The sequence below is a fragment of the Poecilia formosa genome, unplaced genomic scaffold (genome assembly GCF_000485575.1).
Source record: "Poecilia formosa unplaced genomic scaffold, Poecilia_formosa-5.1.2 Scaffold15, whole genome shotgun sequence".
In the NCBI taxonomy this organism is placed as follows: domain Eukaryota; kingdom Metazoa; phylum Chordata; class Actinopteri; order Cyprinodontiformes; family Poeciliidae; genus Poecilia; species Poecilia formosa.
In genome coordinates, this window is record NW_006799954.1 from 3,246,975 (window position 1) to 3,265,386 (window position 18,412).

Sequence of the window (18,412 nt, forward strand, 5' to 3'; positions counted from 1 at the left end):
GTGTGGAGCACCGTTGGGCGGTGTTGCAGAAATGTCCCTCCCCGCTATCTGCTGCTGAACACGGAACTCAACTCGCTGCTGCATCTCTGAAGGGGTACGAGGTTTAACCCTAACGAGAAGACTTGAACATACCTGGACTAACGGGTGGTGTAGTCGCCTTCAATGTGAGTGACAATAGTACTTTAGTAGCTATAAAACTGCTTGTTAACAGAATTGTGCTGTTAGCCAGTCGGTAAAATAGCAGCTGACAGCACTAGTGTATCCCTGCGTTCACTGAGAAGCTAACTAGCATTAGCTGCGAATGATGATAGTTACCTGTCGAGTCAGCCAAACCTGAGCCATGACAAGGCTTATAAGATTTAATTTGATTTAAAAAACGATTATGTTTTTAGTAGTATACATCAGTGAGATAACCATAAAGCTTGGGTCACCGTGGACTGCTGCTAAATACGTTGATGGCTAAAAACAAAACAGCGAGGTCTCTATTTATAAGCAGAACAACTTTGGGGCTTCATTGTTTACTGCAGAATATCAAAGGTCACAATAAAATAAACATGCATTATGTTTGTAGACATATTAGTACTCATGTGTGGCAAATAATAAAAGACATTCAGATACTAGTAGGATTTATAAAACTAAGAACCTCACCCTACACCTTATTAACGCACAGAAAGATCCTTAAGCATAAATTTTAAGAGATTTTAAAAGGGATTTTTTTTTCTCCTGTGTCTGATTAGTAATGACATGCAGTCATAAGCCATCATGTTTATCTTTTGAAGCAAAAGTTTGGTGGGATATATATTTCTCTGAAAGAATCTACAAAGAGCATGAAAGCATCAGAACTAGACCAATGGAAAAAGAAAAAGTGACCTCGTATGATTAATAAAAATTCCATTTATGTCACTTTGCTTCTATTTGTCAGGATTGTTTTGACAGACAAAGTAGAATCAAGACACCAGCAGTGGTCACGATGTTATGCCTAAGGTAGATGGCTGGTTGTCTCATTGTAGTTTCTGGAAACCACTTCAAACTGACCCTCTGGGTCAGTAAAGGAATTTACACCTATCTGATCTTAACATTTCAACAAACATCACATTTTGTTTCCTACAAACTTAACCATTAATAAATATCAGTTTATTTTGTCTTTGCAGTTGAGTATTTTGCTTACTTTTGCAGGTAAGAAGTCATAAAAGTGTTCGACTTTTACAGAAGTAGGAATTGATTTTAAATTGTTTTCTGAAAATGTTACATTTCAACATATTTGATAAGGTTATTAAATCTGATCAAACCAAAGTAGCTCACATCTTGGATCTTGCATCTTTTTCATAGAGTTACATCACACCTTTTCCTGACTTTAGACTACGACACAATCAAAACAGATACAAAATATCCCCTGGTTGTATACGACTTGACGCATGGGGTTAATCTTGTAATCTCTTCATTTTCTTTATGAAATGGAGGGTTTCCCCCAGAAAACTTGCTAAGCCCGGTGGTCGGGGCATCGAGGCGGTCCACCATGTTTTTGTATTAAAAGATGTTAAGTTGACAGGAAATGTAAAAGTATTACTGTGTAATTATATGTTACGGGAAAAGATCTCCAGTGAAATGCTATTTAAACCCACAACTAGTCTAAAAACAACAAATTTGCATTTCTGTTTAATCCAAATTAAGTCAGCAGCTCCATCAGGCCCCCAAGGGCTTCAGGGGCCCCATAAGATTTAATTCAGATGCGCAACAAACGGGAGATTTAATTTAATGCTGCTAATGTGGCTTTAGTAGTTGTTCCATTTTGTGTCTGTTGAGTTTTTAATCGTCACAGAAACTATTTTGGTTGGTCGAGTTTGTGGGACTCGACCGTGCATGATGAGCACGAGTTTCTCAGATCTCCTTGCGGCCGCGCGTATTAACTCTAAGTAGACGACGCATTTGATATGGTTTGATGCATCGTGTAACCGGAAAAATAATACTAAAAATAATAATAAAATAATATAAAAATCAGCGTGATGCGCGAGGAGAGCGCGAAAGCTCCTCACCGGGCTGAACCTGCATGATGAGGTTAGCGCTGCTCGTTATCCACAAACGCTCCAGCCAACCGGGACCACAGACATAAACTTTACAGGGAAGACAGACACAGAGCCACACGCTGGGCAGCGTGTTGAGATGTAAACGCCGCATATAATTGTTCGTTCACAAAGATAAATCATTCTCACCGCTCCACAACGTGCACCTCTGAATTCGCTACAAGTTATACCTGCTGTTCACATTGAGCTGCGCAACCAGAGCTAACGCGGCGGGTTTTAAACTATTACCTAGAGTTCTCCAAAGGATCATAATTCCTCACAGTAGGTTTATGTAAATATCCGTACAGGTCAGCCTGTGTCCAGTTTGAGTGAAAGGAGGCGGCAGCGCGCGAGGCAAAGCGCAGAGGCGCCAGCGGTGTGATTGGTCCGCGCGCTGTCGGGTTTAAATGCATAAACTATAAACATATCCATTATAAACCTATCCTTTAGGAATAAATCTGCTCTGCTAGTGAAATGCTAAGAGCAAAAGAGACGCTTGCAGCCTGGCTTTAAAAAAAACAAACAAAAAAAAAAAATGATTTTTTTTTTTTCATAATTCCTCACATTCCGCCCTTCAGTTTGGCCAAAGAATTGCATATTTAAATTTCTGCTGTTGAACGGACAGCATTTTCTTTGTTTTTTAAAAGAATTATTGTAATAAGAGATTTGTTCATATTAACTAATGGGTAAATTGTTGCCACTTCTTTCTTAGATTTTCTTTTTATATTGTTTATTTCCTTTTAACTTCTTCCAGTTTCTTTTTAAAGTCTGTTTGGCTGTGAACACAACAGTTTGACCTCAGTCTCATGAAATAAGCCTAGATTTTGCTATGATTTTTATTTTTGTTTTCTTGGGATGTTTTTTTTGTTGTTTGTTTTCTTTTATTTTTCCTAGAAACGTAAACAAGCAACGCTTAGCCTGGCGGCGGGGTTAGTAAAGCATGGCGGGCCGCCAGGCTTATAATACACTGGGGGAAACCCTGTTAAATGTACACCTTAAATCAGGAACTTGCAGTACATATTTTACTGTATTGTCTCTTGGATGAAATTATTGTATTTTTTAAATTTTTTTGCACAAAAAACAAACCTAAATCAAAATGATCCAGAAGAAGCCTCATTGTCGCATCTCTTAGAAGTTTGAATCATATTTTCTGCTGCGTAGTTACCAGTTTTACTTATGAAGCAGATCTTCCAGTTGGCTAGTCAGTGATGACTCTCGTGAGTCACTACACTGCTTCTATTATTGTCTGTAATGACGCCATTGTCTATGATGTTTTTTTTTAAACACACATTGCTTAGATATAATGTTTTAATAAGATCTTGACCTGCCAATACTTCAGTAAAGTCTGAAATAGTTTTAATTGGTATAACCTTATGCACCATATGGTTTCTTATGAGGAGTCATCTTGACTTGTTTAGCCTCTCTTTCAAAGCATATTTGGCAGCGGATTGGGTGAACCATCTGTCTGCCAGTATATATAGCAGACTGGTTTGAAACAGTCAGATTAAAAAAGGGAACAATTTGACAAAGCTCCTTTTTGTGGGCATTATTTCCGGTGCTAACAATTAATGTCATAAAGCTAAACAAGCATTGTTGATCCACCCTCTGCTGCTTGTTCAGGAAGATTGTTGCTATGGTTCAGCTGTAGCGTCAGGAGCAGCTCTTGTTGAGATATAGCTTGGGTTAGCTTTCTCCAAATCATTATTTGATCAATCCAGATTATCTCCTTAGGTCGGTGATGGTGAGCGTTGCCTTCAGACAAAAAGCTGTTCATGCTCTGCTTCCTGCTTCTCCATAGATTAAACCCATCCATCTATGTATGCCCAGGGCTTGGAGGAAGGAAACATCCCAGAGCAATACAGGATGTTGAGCTTTTACCAATATGAGAGTGGATCACAAGTTTCAATTGAGAGTACAGCTGTAAATGCCAGTCTTCCAGATCAGAATCTGTATGTTTCATGATTCTTTTGTGATTTTTAGGTTAAAATAAATGTTTTTGTTCTGGTGTTTCATGCACAATTTGTGAATAATTTGACAGCTTAACTAGAGAGACGCTAATCAACCTTTGCATTTTTTATAATTTTTTTATTGAGCTTAGACTTTAAGCTCAGTAAACTCTAATTTTTATTATCCATTTTTTATTTACAAGGACTGTAACAAATAGAAGCTGTAGGTGTTTTGAAATCCATTAGAAATTAAGAAAGAAATTCAATTACAAGATCATCTTGACGCATCAAGCTGTTGAAGCTTTACAGGTTCACTATTAAAAAAAGAAAATATCAAGGTGCAGTTGCTCACTAAAGTTCACACATCCCTTTTAAAATACCAAATGTTTTGGGATTTGAAGAACAAAGAGAAACCTTGCTGAATCATTTTGAAACCTTTTTCATTCACAAGCTGATGTGAGTGTAGGTTTTCTGGTACAGTTCAGCTGAAAAATGAATATGCTAGAAGCTAAGATGAAATAAAAAGGTGTAATAATTTAGTTCAGGTTGGTAAAACTTAAACTAAAGCTTTAACGAAGCACATTTTTATAAAACAAAGTAACCCACATCTTGTCTCTGCAGCATCGCTGAGAAAGTACAAGCCTCAGATTGTGAGGAGCTCTATGGTAGAAATCCTTTTCAAGGAGTCGCCACAGAGTTTCTGTTGATTTGAGCTCTGGACACCGGGTGGCATTCAATGTTTGTCTGCTGATCAATCAAGTCAAAGGAAAACTGTCTGATTCTGGCTCAATGATTGGTGTTGTTGTACTTCTAAAGAGTCTAAAAGTGACCTTGTGAATCCTATGTCTTGTCTTTGAAGGGTGCAGACACTTTATTAGATAAAGACAAACACTCAGTAGGCTTTGGTTTATCTAGCTTCTGATCAGTTGTTCAGAGGACTCTGAGAGATGGTGTGATTACAGAAATATGCCATCCAGGTTTCCTTCTCTGTGTTTTAACCCTTGATAATTAGCTGTTCACAGTGTTTGAGCCACGTAAAAAAACAAAAAAACAACAAATGTTAGGTCAACATGTCTCCTCTCACTTCAATCCTATTCCATTGTTAACAGTTTTCACTTCCTTTTCCCAGTGATTGATTGGTTGCATATTTGACTTTGTCTTCTGTTTTTCTTTTTGCGCTCTACATTACATGCTTCAAATTAAAATCTACGTAATTTTGGTCTGTAGCTGCAGTAATGAGCAGCTTGTACTGATGCGTTTTGTTTTGGGTTGAACAGAAACCAGATACAGGTTATAATTTGAAGCATACAGAAAATGAGGGTCATCTATTCATTTTCTATTGTATTCAAAGCTGCTATTGCTTGGAGTACCCATTTGTCTTTTATAGATAATGTTTTTTTTTTAAAAATAATTCTTTTTAACGTGGATGAAAGTTTGCACAAATGTGTTTCGATGTGTTATAATTTTTGGAAAGAAAATTGTGTCCTACAGGTCAAGTCCTCAAGAAAACTAGAAATTATCGGCTTGTAAAAAGCCTGATTGGTGTTTGTTCAATTATTTTACACACTACATCTTTTTTTCTTAACTGAAAAATATTTTTGGGGGTTTCTGAATGGCAAGTTGTGTAACAAGTGTTATGATTTTTATTCCAAACTTTATACAGCAGAGATGATGTCTTCAAATTAAGTAGAAGCTTTTTTTTAGTTAAATGATTAATTGTAAAATGGTAAGTTTTAGTTATATTGGCTGGTCTCATGCCCCCCTTCTGTATTAATAGTAACTTCACTTTTGACATCCAGGTAGGAGTTTTATGGTGATATCTTTGACTGTATAATGATATTTTTAACCATAGAGCTATATGGCCCAAATCTTCAAAATGAAGTCTTTGAATAGGTTTGGTTAAGTTCTTCTACTGACCCGGTCGTAATTGGAAAACGTGATTGCAATAACTGCTCAAAGTGCATGTCAAGTATCTCCAAAAACAGAGCGAGAAATTGTTTTAATTCTGCCACATTGGAGGCTTTCTGAGCATGAATTGACTTTGTTCACTGGAGTCTCAAAACGACAAATAGTTTTGTCACCATTTTTAGACAAGTTGATTTCAATGACTTTGTTTTTCTTCAGTTCTGGAATCTCTTTTTGATCCCAGCATATGTTGATTTTTGACGTTATGTGGACAGGCAGGTTCTGTTTCGGCTGCTACAGATATGACTGATAAATGTGAACAAACCAGATGTTTGCTTTTAGACCAGACTGCTTTCAGCTATGTTAGTGAACATGTCTGTTCACTAACATGCACGAACAAAAAGCCTGTTGCGTTGGGCTTTTTGTCACACAACGGCAAAGACGACTGACGTGCAAGGCTAAATTACATCATTGTACTATCAGCCTGTGCAATATTCATATCATAAAAAAACTGTTTTGGAGTGAAATAACTGTTGGCTAACATATTTCAAATGTCATGAACTTGGATTTTTATGCCACTTTGGCAAGTTGGACAGATTCTCACAGCAGAGAGTAGAGAAGAAAATTAGCAATAACAGATGGATTTTCTAAAATGGTGCAACCTTTCGGCTGCGCTTGTTCCGGGTATGTTTCCTTCAGCCTTCATTGTGGCATGCTACTGAGAGCTACAAATAGCATTCTCAATGTCTTGTTTTTCTCCTGCTGAATCCATTTGGTAGTTAATTCCTCAATTGTTAAAGTGACATTAACAGGTGGTTGTTGCAGGCCTCAATGATGTTAACTTCTCCGTCAGTTGGTTTAAAAAGTGCCTACATGGGAGCAACAGACACACTGCTGCAGACCTCTGCTTAATTGTTAATCATCTTTGCGTGACAGGAGTTAAGAGACAGCAGCACTGCCGAAAATGGAGTTCTGGAGCTTAGCCACACCGCTAGAAATTAGTTTCAGCATCGCTTTGTGTTGAAGGAAGGTTCCAGTATATTTATACACTGATTTGAATAATGTCTCGTTTTGCCTCTCGTGCTTCGTGAAGACGGTTTCACAAAGGGAAATGTTAATTGTGCAGTATAAATATTTTTCCTGGTAGGGCTTTTCAGATCTTCACATTGGGTCGGACAAAGTCATTATTTTTACTCAAATATAATCTAAAAAGACATGTTTTTATTGGCTATTTATGTGGCAGAAAAAGAGTTCCTAAGAGTAGTAAATTATTTTTGGGAACATGATAGCTTGAAAAAATTAAACCAAAATGAGCCATGATCTCTACAGAAGAGGTGCTTAAGTAAAATGGGGTGAATGTATGATTCAGAATTAAATGCTGTGTGCAAAAATCCATAAACTCACTGATGAGCATGTGTAAAAGTGCATTTAATCATAACCAGGCCAGGACATCTTTTTTAATGTCATGCAAATCAGCTGATTTATATATATCAGGTTATATTATGTTCAACTTTCTCATGACTATAGACAAACAAAACAGTGCTACCTTACTCATAATTTGGTTCATTATTTCAATCCAGTTCCAGAAAAAAAGTTTTTCCCTGCTTAATAAACTTAGCAATTTATTGAATGAAAAACTTTCAAGCTGTTTTTTTTTTTTTTTTACTTTCTTTTCTGCATGGTCACCGGTGGCTTTTGTGGAACAACGGCAGTTGAGTTATGCCATCTCTGCTCTTTTACTGTTAGCGGCATGCAGTACACTTTTTTTTTGTAAGACATAGTCACGTGAAATTAGGTCATGACTTTTCCAAATCGGTCCTGCTAAAGATGGCTGTCAACCACAGCAAAAACACCATACTTCTTCATTGTGGGAATCCTTGGATCAACCCTTGAAACCGGAAACTCTTTAGTCTGTTCAATTGAAACAGACACACCTACAACGTTCACCTTATTACAGTTCATAGAGCTAAAGAAACCCTTAATAATAACAGTCAATATGGTCGTATCTGTGTCATCACGCTGAGTAACTTCAGTCTTCTCTCTCTGCAGCATGTTCCGCTTGCGGGCTCTGTCTGCAGTCTCAGTGGGACTGACCCAGCTGTCCCGCCGCTGCTATCACAGCGGGGCGGCCAGCACGTCTGGCCGGAGGAGGCTGATGCTGGCCGCCCTGGCTGGTGTAACTGGTGCATCTGCGAGTGCTGGACTTCTCTGGAACAGGTAAGAGACGTCGTCGCACACGTTTGCCTCTTTATAAGAATATAAGTGACCAGCTTTTAAGACTTTGGTCCTGCTTCTCACTAAATGATAAGTTTAAGCTTTATTTCCCTCTACCTGTTAAAGGTAGTTCCTCACCTTTGTGAAGTGGCTTCCCCGTCAGATGAGCTGTTTTAGTTTTTAGCACTTCTAATATAATGTAATTATTCTCAGTGATTTATGGCTGTCCATTAGTCAGAAGACTGGTGCTTAGTTAAGGCAGAGCATTGTGGGAGGAGGAAGAGGGGCGGGGGTGCTAAAGCTAAAACTCTTTAGGGACAGAGCGACTGAGCTGCAGCAGGCAGGCACAGTGATTGATGGACCCTCAGGGCATTTTAGACTGATGGGATGAGACGGTTCCAGACCTTCACCGCACACTTCATTCTCCTCGTGTCGCATTAATTTGAATTACTTAGCCTTTCTGTTGCTTTTTATTATTATTTTTATTATTACTTCAACTTTCAATTCAGTCGCATAAAAATGGTCAAGTGGGACTTTGCCTTTATCCCTGTGGAAAAACACCTTTCTGCTTCGTTGCCGTAGTTCACATTAAACTTCAAATTAAAGTCTGATCTCCGCTTCATAACTCCACTTCAATTTGTAAAGCCTGGAGATAAATAGTTTTAAATAATCATGCATGGCAGCATAAAAACCAATTTGGTGGTATTAAGATTAATTTCTCTTGTGTTTTTGTTTTTTTAATCCCTAAACATCAGAGCATATGCTGATGCAGGACCTTCTGTTCAACACTCTGAGCGAGTGGCTGGAGAGGAAGCCGATTTCGTGAGGGACGCAGACTCGGAGAAATCGGTGGAGTCCAGCAGCGGAGACGAGGGAGACGAAGAAGGGAAGAAGAAGAAACCCCGCTCAGGATTCCGTGACCGCAAGGTAATCAATAAACTATAGGCCTGCAGCTGTTCAGTCACTCTCCAGAACGGCGTCCAATAATCGATGTCCGATATGCAAACGCTAGTGTATTTTAAGCAAGCATAGTGACATACGGAGGTAATCAGTATGCATTTCCACTGTCATAAACAACAGACATGTATTACCTTTGAGGATTTTATTGCTTTTAATTAGGCATCAGATGACAAAGCGAAAACCGAAGGGGGACCAACAGAGACAGGCTTTCTTGCCAAATAAACACTCTTCGTTGCTTATTATTATTATAATTATTATTATTATCATAAAAATGAGTGAGGAGGAAAAATATGAACAATAGGGGCCATTTTTTAAGATGAAATACGTTGCCATTTTCTGGTATATTTGAATTATGACTGCAGATGAGAACATTGCGCAGTCACTCTTCCCTTTGCAGCAGCAGAAAACTTGGTCAAACTTTCAGGTCCAGAAAGCAATTTATGCTCTCACCGTCCTTGAAGTGATCCAACTTATATATTTACAATGCAGTGGAAAGTACACACACCTTAAACATAGTTTAAAGTTTTCTAAGCTTAAGTATTTTCTTTTTAGTTTTGAGAAAGTGAACAGGATGTTTTAATAATTGCCTTTTTAAACATTTTTACTTTGTGCAATAAAGTTTTGCAGTTTAATCAGTTAACAGTTAAGTTTGCTTTCAAACTGTTAATTCTGCACAATGGTATTTGAAAATCTTGTAAAATTACAATTAAAACCTTTAACACCTCTCCTCAGATTTGTGTCATGAATAGGGATTTTTTTTGCAATGCAAAGAAATACTTTAAATTCTTTAAATCTCAGTGTATCAAACTTTAACATTTTGCTAATGCAGAAGGTTTCAAATATTTGAGAGAGCGGCTATTAACACTCAGTCACTCAGGCATTTAAATTTCTACAGTCCGCCTTTGATGCATTGTAGATTTGTCTGGAGCAATTAAAACTGGTTTTAAATGCAGAAAAATACCGAATAAGGCCTTTTTTCCTTCTATTCCCTTGAAGAACATCCCCTTAATAAGAACTGCTCAAGGTAAAAACTCTTTAGTTGGTTGCTAGTTACAAGTAACTGGGATTAATTATTAATGGGGAGCTTTCTGTCAATGCTCATGTTAAAAATATGATCTTCAAATTAATGATGAAGCTCGTTTTTTATAACTTAAGCAAGTCATGATTCTGCCTCAGAGCTCAGAAGCCTCTGACATCTGCTAGTTTTTCACTCATACTTGAGTGTGGAGACGATGTGTTGATGTGCGCTTCAACTTGTTGGCTACTGTCCTTGAGTTCTTCATATACACGCTGGATGACTCTGGTTGACAATGCTCTTTTAGCTTGTTTCTTACTTATTTATGCACTATTCTTTTTAAAACAAAAAGCTGTTATTCCTTATGATCAAACTACATTTGGTATTTCTCTGATCATCACGCTCAAACTAAAACAAGAATAAGGTTTTCAGTATCTCTGCCCTCTCGTTTTGGAACGCCTCTCACTCTGAACTGAAACTGTCAGAACTTGTTTCACTGAAAACTTTCCGCTCCATCTTACGAAACCGACTACAGAAATTCTTCAAACTGTGCTGAGGTTTTACATCTTAAATTATTACTATATTCTCATATTTTTACCTTTAAATTGCTACTGCAGCAAATACTTCTGCATTTTATTTGTTGTTTTTTTGTTGTCTATCTTGTCCACAATGACATGCCAAGTCCCCCTTGTGAAAGAGGTCCTGATATTTTATCAATTATAAGGTTTAGTTACAATATTTTAAAAATCTTGGTAGAGCTATAGAACTTGGTAAACTTTTTGTATTCATGGATTGATCTATTCGCATGTTTTTCGGTGCAACTTTACTTCAGATTATTTGCAGGAAACCCACATTTTCATGAGTCATTTTGTAGAGCAAATCTAAAATATTTGAAAGAAAAGGGTATTGACGCTTTGAAAGCGTCAATACCCAGACGCACAGCTACATGACACGCTATCGCTTGGGATTTTTAAACCAGCCAATCCAGGAGCGCCATTCATTTTCCTTGGCGCAGATTGGTTGTACCCCCAAGAGTCAAGATGAGGAAGACTGCTGTAGTGCTAAAATGGTTTCCACTGTGCCTATTAAACCAATTTAATGTATATTTGGTGTTGAACTGGTAAAATAGGCAGTGACAAGCATTTTTAAAAGGGGTCTCAAGTAACCTAACCCTCGTTAATATCACTGGTTCACTTATCTAAACATCTAAATAAAAAAAATAAACAAGAGGTCTTGGATGTTTGGATATTTTCTCAGTTTTTTGTGCATGTAGGCCTTTGCATTTAATGTCGATATTAAATGTTGCATGACTGAAAAGCAAGTGAAGCTTATTTGATACCAAAAAACTCAACAGACTCATAAGTGATGAAGCACACTGCATCAGAAGAAAAACCTCTCCTCTGCACTTGATCTGTGTCTGTGTATCTGTCTCACAAACACCCTTTTACCAAATTGAACGTAATGACAGTCTGAAATACCTGAAGCTCTAAAACGTGTTGTGGTTTTCCACGGGGAGTAGCTGTTGTAAATCGCTTGCTCTGTGTCACATGAAAGGACCACTTAGCTTCTAAACTCACAGCTCTCTGTCAGTTTTCCAGCAATGCAGCATCTGTTTCAGATACTCTGCTGAAAGTAGATGGTTAAAACAAACAGTTCATGTGACTAATGTGTGCAACAGAGCTGAATAAATTAGCTCTGTTATCAGAATCAGCTGGACACATCATTGATGCAGTGCTGATTGTGTTTGTGCGGCTGCAATAACTCAATGGTCTTCGTTCATTTGAAGCTGCCAGTCATTGTGACCCTGAGAGCACCGACTTCCTCTTCTGATGATGTGTTGCTTCGGGAAAAAGGTTAATAAACTGCTCCATCTGAGTTGACGGCTAACTTTCCTGCTTCTTCACTCTGATTCACCGCTCACTTGCTGTCTAAGCTCTTCATGGAGATTTTCCTCATTGTAGAACGTAGAGTAGCGTTGGGCTGTTATCGTTTCGTTGATCATTTATTGTGAAAATTTACAAAACAATTTTTATTCGTCACAGTCATGATAAATTTCAGTTATTGTCTGTAAGTGAAAAAACAAAACTGACAATATGATCAGAAATGTTACTTTTTTCTATTTTCTCCAAGTTTTTTTACTCAAGAACATCAATAAATATCAGTAAACCTGAATATATGATTAAATGCAGCTACTGTGTGCAGCACTTTTTAAGTAAGTAGTCTCCTAAAGATGCCCGTTTCAAATAGGATTGCTTTTCAAGAACAGTATAGGTAACTGCATGTCACAATCATGCAGTTACCTAAAAAATAAGTAATTTTTTAAAAATCATAATCTTCATTGCTGTCACAATAGAACCAGAAAATACTGTGATAAACTCAAAACAACTCAAAAATTTTATGATTCACAGATACCCAATTACTTTACTTCAAACTTAAACCTGTATTTTTAGTTTGAAGTGACTAAATATTTTCAGGTATTTTTTTCACCTTTTTCATGTTCTTTTTTATGTATATAGAAACACTTGAATATTTACATACCTTGATCTAAACTATTTCATTATTAGCTCCAGCCGAACGTTTGGACTTGGTTTGCTGGAAGATGAATCTCTATCCCAGTCTCAAGTCAGAGTCCTATCAGGTTTTCATTCAGGATTACCTTTTGTTCATCTCCCTCCATCTTTGCATCAACTGTGCTGCCACCACCATGTTTCACATTGGGGATTGTGCATTCAAAGCCAGAGTGCACTGCTAGTTTTTCTCCCTGGCGTTCATGATGATGTATCTTATCTAATTTTGTCTCCTAAACCCCTGAGGCCTTCACATAACAGCTGGATTTATTACAATTAATAATAAACTGCTTAGAAATGTTTCATGCCTAATGTGTTTAAGCTTTAGTTAATTTTTATCTCTCGATCGCTTGGCAGGTGATGGAGTATGAGAACAGAATCAGGGCATACTCGACTCCAGACAAGATTTTCCGCTATTTTGCCACTCTGAAGGTCATCAACGAGCACGGGGATGCCGAGGTCTACATGACCCCCCAGGACTTCATCCGCTCCATCACACCCAATGAGAAGCAGCCTGAGAGTGAGTTCCTCTGCTTAGTCTCTGGAGGGTAGCATGTTCACATTTACTCTTGTTTTTCTTTCTTGTATCATAAGAATGTTGTAAATTCAAGAGAGTGTAAATTATAAGGCCAGGATTAGATATTAAACCTCAAATGCACACCTAAAACACACTGTATAGTAGTCGAGGTTCATTACTACTATGAACATGACTCTCTCCAGATGTAATGGCACATCTTGAGAAAATGTCCTTGGAATATGCATAGTTTAAGTTGAGTACATTTATTCAGTCAGGGGGAATCCAATGACACTTTGCTGTTAATCTTTTTACAACCTACTTTTGCTATTAGGACGGCCTTCAGTCTCCCCTTACAACAAATCCCAAGGCCAGAGTGTACAGGGATCTTTGACCAATCATTTACAAACTTTCTAGATCGTCTTATTTTCTGTTCACCCTGCAGGTTTTCTGTTGGGTTTATCTGCTGAAAGACCTGATAATGACCTATTATCATCTGATTTTCATAAAACATGTCCTGGTTTTTCATGGAGTTCGCATCATCAACTTTTGAAACGATTCCTGGTCCCACTTGAGGTTCTGTTGCCATAAACTCAATCTTCATCTCATGTTGGGACATAAGAGACTTTTTTGGGCTTGCCTGCCAGACAACGGATTGGCAATGAGATGGTGTCTAATGGTTGTCATGGCGACACGCTGATCCCTCGATCCTTTGGAAATTTACAGATGAAGTTTACTTCAAGCACATAAAACTCATTGCGTTCTCGTTTTAAACTGTGAGTTCCTGTTGATAAAATCTCTCCACCAACTGGTAGCTGAAGTGGAATAAAGGAAGTGAATTACTAAGTAATATAAAACTCAAACTATGCTGTTGTTATAGGAATTACTTGAAATAATTTTAAGTGCTGTTAGATTCTAAAATGCTTCCCTTCCTGAATGACAAACCCATGGAAAGTTAGAGGAATGTGGATGTTCTAGTCCAGCCAAGCGACAGAATAAACCTTCACCCAAAAGGGTCAACATCAGTGTTTCTGACGTAAACAAGTCTCTGGCATGAAACAGCTGTAGCAGTGACCTTTGGAGACATTTTGCCTCCCTTACAGTCATCTACATGAAAAATGAAAAATTTTACGTTCCATTGAAGGAATTTTAATTTGATTTAAATGCTTTAAATCCCTTCATGTTGAAAGTGTGATGGTTTTATTTATACTAAAACGTAAAAAACAAAACAGCAACAACAACAAAAAAGTCCTGTATTAGATTATATCACGTTCTTGGGCACTTTAATCAACCTAAACATTAAAGTAGACATTAAAAATACTTAAGTTACATTTATTTTATTGGAGCTTGGTGGGATGTCGACAAGATTGATACTAATGACTTCGTATTCAACTTAAATGCTAAGTAATTAGTTCCAATGCTACTAATGCAATACAAGTACAAACGAATTTAAAGGCTCTTTTCATACATCTTTCCCAATAAAAGTCAAAGCTGCTGTATCAGCATTCCTGAATACCTTCCCCTTTCCTCCCGCTCTATTTTAGCTACAGGAGCTCTTAACTCAGATTGCATGACAGCTCTTCTTATAAAGATACCCGTCGCTATGAGGAGGGCAGGAGGGCGGGTGGGCAGGGTGGAGATCAGGGAATCATGACACAGCAGTTGCTGTTTCAATTAGCCGGCTGAACCTGGAGCAGATTTCAGGCGTCGAGCGGACACCCAGTGAGAGAGATTTGATCTACAGCCACGGGAAGCCGAACATTAACACATGTTTCAGCGCCACACATCCTGATTATTCAACGTAAAAACTGTGTTGGATTCGAGTGACATTTTATGGGATGCGATTGCATCATACGTTTTGCTGTGGAATTCACAGCAAGTGAGGACTGTTACCCTAGGAGGATTCATTCACAGAAAAAAAACATCCAAGACCTCTTAATAAGGACTTAACACGGCCTGACACGTTTACACTGACCTTCCTCACCCCACCACCTTCATCTTCTAATCACGTTCAAGGCTGCTCCTAGCTTGGCCCCTTATTAAATTTCAGTAGTTGGATCTAATACCTTTTCTCCATGGTTTGTGGTACTGCAGCTCTCCCAGTATTAGAAAAGGCTATAGTTTACCCAGCTTCGTTATAAGCAACCATCTCACTCTCGGCTTCTTTTGGCCCATAACCCAAATATGTCCAAACCGTACATTTATAGAGAAACGATAATGAGGTCTGAGCTGCAGATGACCGACTTTATTCTGCTTCTATTGTTTTGTTTTTCAGTAGAAAGAGGTTTTTTCTCTGTAGCATAAGATGAGACATGTGGGGTTTCAGTGAAACATAATCTGAATTTCCTTCTAAATAAAATACAAATTTGGAGAATTTTCCCTAAATATGATTCTTGCAAAAGTATTAAGTACAACCACTAATTTTTATATATATTATTGAGATTCTTTGTGATGTACAAACGTAAAGCAGCACTTAATTGTGACTTGAAAGAAATAATTAACCGTGGTTTCTATAATGACTTTAACAGTAACATCTGGAACATGAGGTGTGCATATATATTCAGTCTCCTTTACTCTTTTTACCACTGAGTAAAAGCCGTTACCTTTATAAATCTCTTAATTTGTAAGTGCTACGTGTGATGTAATCCCAGTATAAACACAGCTGGTCTGTGAAAGCCTGAGAAGTTTGTTGGAGAACATTAATGAACAGACTCAAACATCAGTAAAGGAGTTCAAGCTGGGTTAGGTTATAAAATAATACCAAAGCTTTGAATATCTTTTACCAAGAAATGGCTGTCCATTTGAAAAAGCCAAGCTGCACAGGGAGAGCATAAATCAGACAAAACAGCTAAAAGGTTCTTGGTAACTTGGCCATTTATCATGAACGCCACATATCTGGCCTTTATGGAAGAGCAGTAAGATATTTTTAATTGTTGGAAAACGATTCCTTATTGCAGTTTGCCAGAAATCATGTATTGGACACAGTAAATGTATGAAAGGTGTTCTGGTCTGAAAACTGTAAAATGTCATTTTTCCAAAGCATCAACGGCCCTGAGCAGATCATGTCCACTGTGAAAAATGTTGGTGGCACTATTATGCCATGGGATGTTTCCATTTTCATGGAAAAAATTATCTGTACATTTCTGACCACATTTCAGTTTTTTCTAGTTGAAAATGAGGATTTCAGCTCTAAATCTCTTCTTTTAAGCATTTCCTTTCTCAATAACTAGCGTGTTTATGTGCAGATAATCAGTAGAGGCTTCAAAATGTTTTGTTTACACAGTTTGTTATTTCTGTTGGATATATGTCATGATAGCCCAAAATTTGACTAATGCTTCCATATCATATCTCCCTTATCATGTTCAGAGAGACCTTCTAAGCGCTTATTTTATCTCATATTTGTTATTCTTACCTCTAAAGGTAACTTAAAATCATCAGGATAGTAAAAGCTGAATGGAGAAGACTGTTTATTTTAAAGAATTGGAGCAGTGGAAATGGTTTATTAATGGCTATTATCCATCTCCATCGTGGGTCATTGATCACAGGAGGTCCAGTAATGACACTGTATCGTCTCCTAGCTTCAGGCTGCTGTGTTATGTTTTCCTAATATCCATTTTTAGACTGTTTCTGATAATTTGCATGTCTTTGTTTCATGTGTCGTCTTCAGATCTCGGCCTGGATCAGTTCATTGTGAAACGCTATGATGGGAAGGTAAGAAGTATCAGTTTTATTTATGAATATATATATACGTATATATATATAATTCAATCATTACTGCTCTATTTCAATGTATATTTTAGCTATTTAAGTTATTTGTGTTGTTAAGTACTCTTTCTGATAAAGGGCCAAGCACCTTGCTAAGTATTTAGACCCCTTGAACTTTTTCCCATTGGTTTTTTGTCATGTTACATATGTGGTGGATGGAAAATGATGAGTTTATTTAAAAAGTTTGAAAATTGTGTTCTGCATTTGTATTCAACTCCTTTACTCTGATGCCCCTAAACATTCAGCCTGAACTACAGTGATGGAAGGTGAACTAAAAATGCAGAAACATGCCACAAAAATGTGCAACTGAAATTCAAATGCAGTGTGTACCTCATACATTTTCTTCCACTTCATAAATCTGCTGCTCTGAGTGTTGTAAGATTTAAGTAAGAATACATAAGTTTGTTTATTTACAAAAACAATGCGAAAAAGTTCAAGGGGTTCTGTAGCTGTCTCAACTTGCCAACAGACTGACTGAATCTCAGGCCTCAAGCAATCTTTTTTTTTTTTCTATTTACCATCTTTAAGGAAAAAATCATGACTATGAGTCACCATTTCCATAATTAGAACCATTACAGCTTTCTTTGATTTTGAGTTGTGACCTTTTTATTCTTTTTTTTTTTATGCCATCATAGATATAAATGAGTTTTCCTCCAAGCCAGGAGCTGCCCATCCTTATTCATTTCATAATAGAGAATCATAAGTGTGAAGATTGTAGTTGCCAATCTCATTATGAAATTTATCAGCCTTCGGGTTGGAATAAATCTGCTCCTAATCTCCATAATGATGAACCCCACTAAGCCCCAAAGAGTCAGTGTCTTTGACAAGACCCATGCTTGCTTGTTTTCTTCTGTATTTGATGAAACTTCAAATTACCCTTATTTAAAATGTATATCTAAAGAGCTTGTGGCGTTCACTAGTCAAAAACGCAAGATGTTGATTCCAAAAATCAAAATTAGACACTTTTTATTTACAGCCCTTATGTAAATGCTGCCCTTATCTCAAGGCCACATGTCTCTTTTATTTGCCATGCAAATCTCCAGACACATGACTTTTACTCTGGTACCATATTTAGCTTCGGTTGACCCTGGAGAATTCGTTGCCATGACCAGAGGGACACTGAGTGTTTCTTTCCCTCTGTGACCGGCTGCACCCACTCTGGCTGCTCAGAGTGATATGTGATTCCTCTGCAGCTTTATGAGCTCTTCTAACTTGTTGGAGGAAGAATAAAGCAGTATGATCATCTGCCAAAAAAAGCAATAAAATAAAAATGCCAAGACGTTAGACTCTGAATAGCCAATGGTGGAACATCAGTAGTGAGTGAATGAGTTTTGAGGATAAAGGTGAAAAAGAGAGGGCTGTAGCTTGGGGTGGAGTGGTAAACAGACGCTAAAGTTGATGTCATGGAGGTCATGTGAGTAAAACAAGAGCTTTCTTTCTGAAAGCCTCTTTGTCCTTTTGGTGAT

General features: G+C 37.6%; 1 protein-coding gene across 4 annotated transcripts in view; it reads left to right on the forward strand.

The window, feature by feature from the left end:
* Positions 1-18,412, forward strand: part of micu1 (mitochondrial calcium uptake 1) — a 41,585-nt gene continuing 23,173 nt past the window's right edge. For all 4 annotated transcript variants that reach the window (XM_007546251.2, XM_007546252.2, XM_007546253.2 and 1 more), the window contains exons 1-5: positions 1-164; positions 7,961-8,128; positions 8,881-9,052; positions 13,025-13,187; positions 16,849-16,892. In XM_007546251.2, the coding sequence (XP_007546313.1) occupies positions 7,962-8,128; positions 8,881-9,052; positions 13,025-13,187; positions 16,849-16,892 (546 nt within the window). In that variant the 5' untranslated portion in view covers positions 1-164; position 7,961. The remainder of the gene's footprint in view (positions 165-7,960; positions 8,129-8,880; positions 9,053-13,024; positions 13,188-16,848; positions 16,893-18,412) is intronic.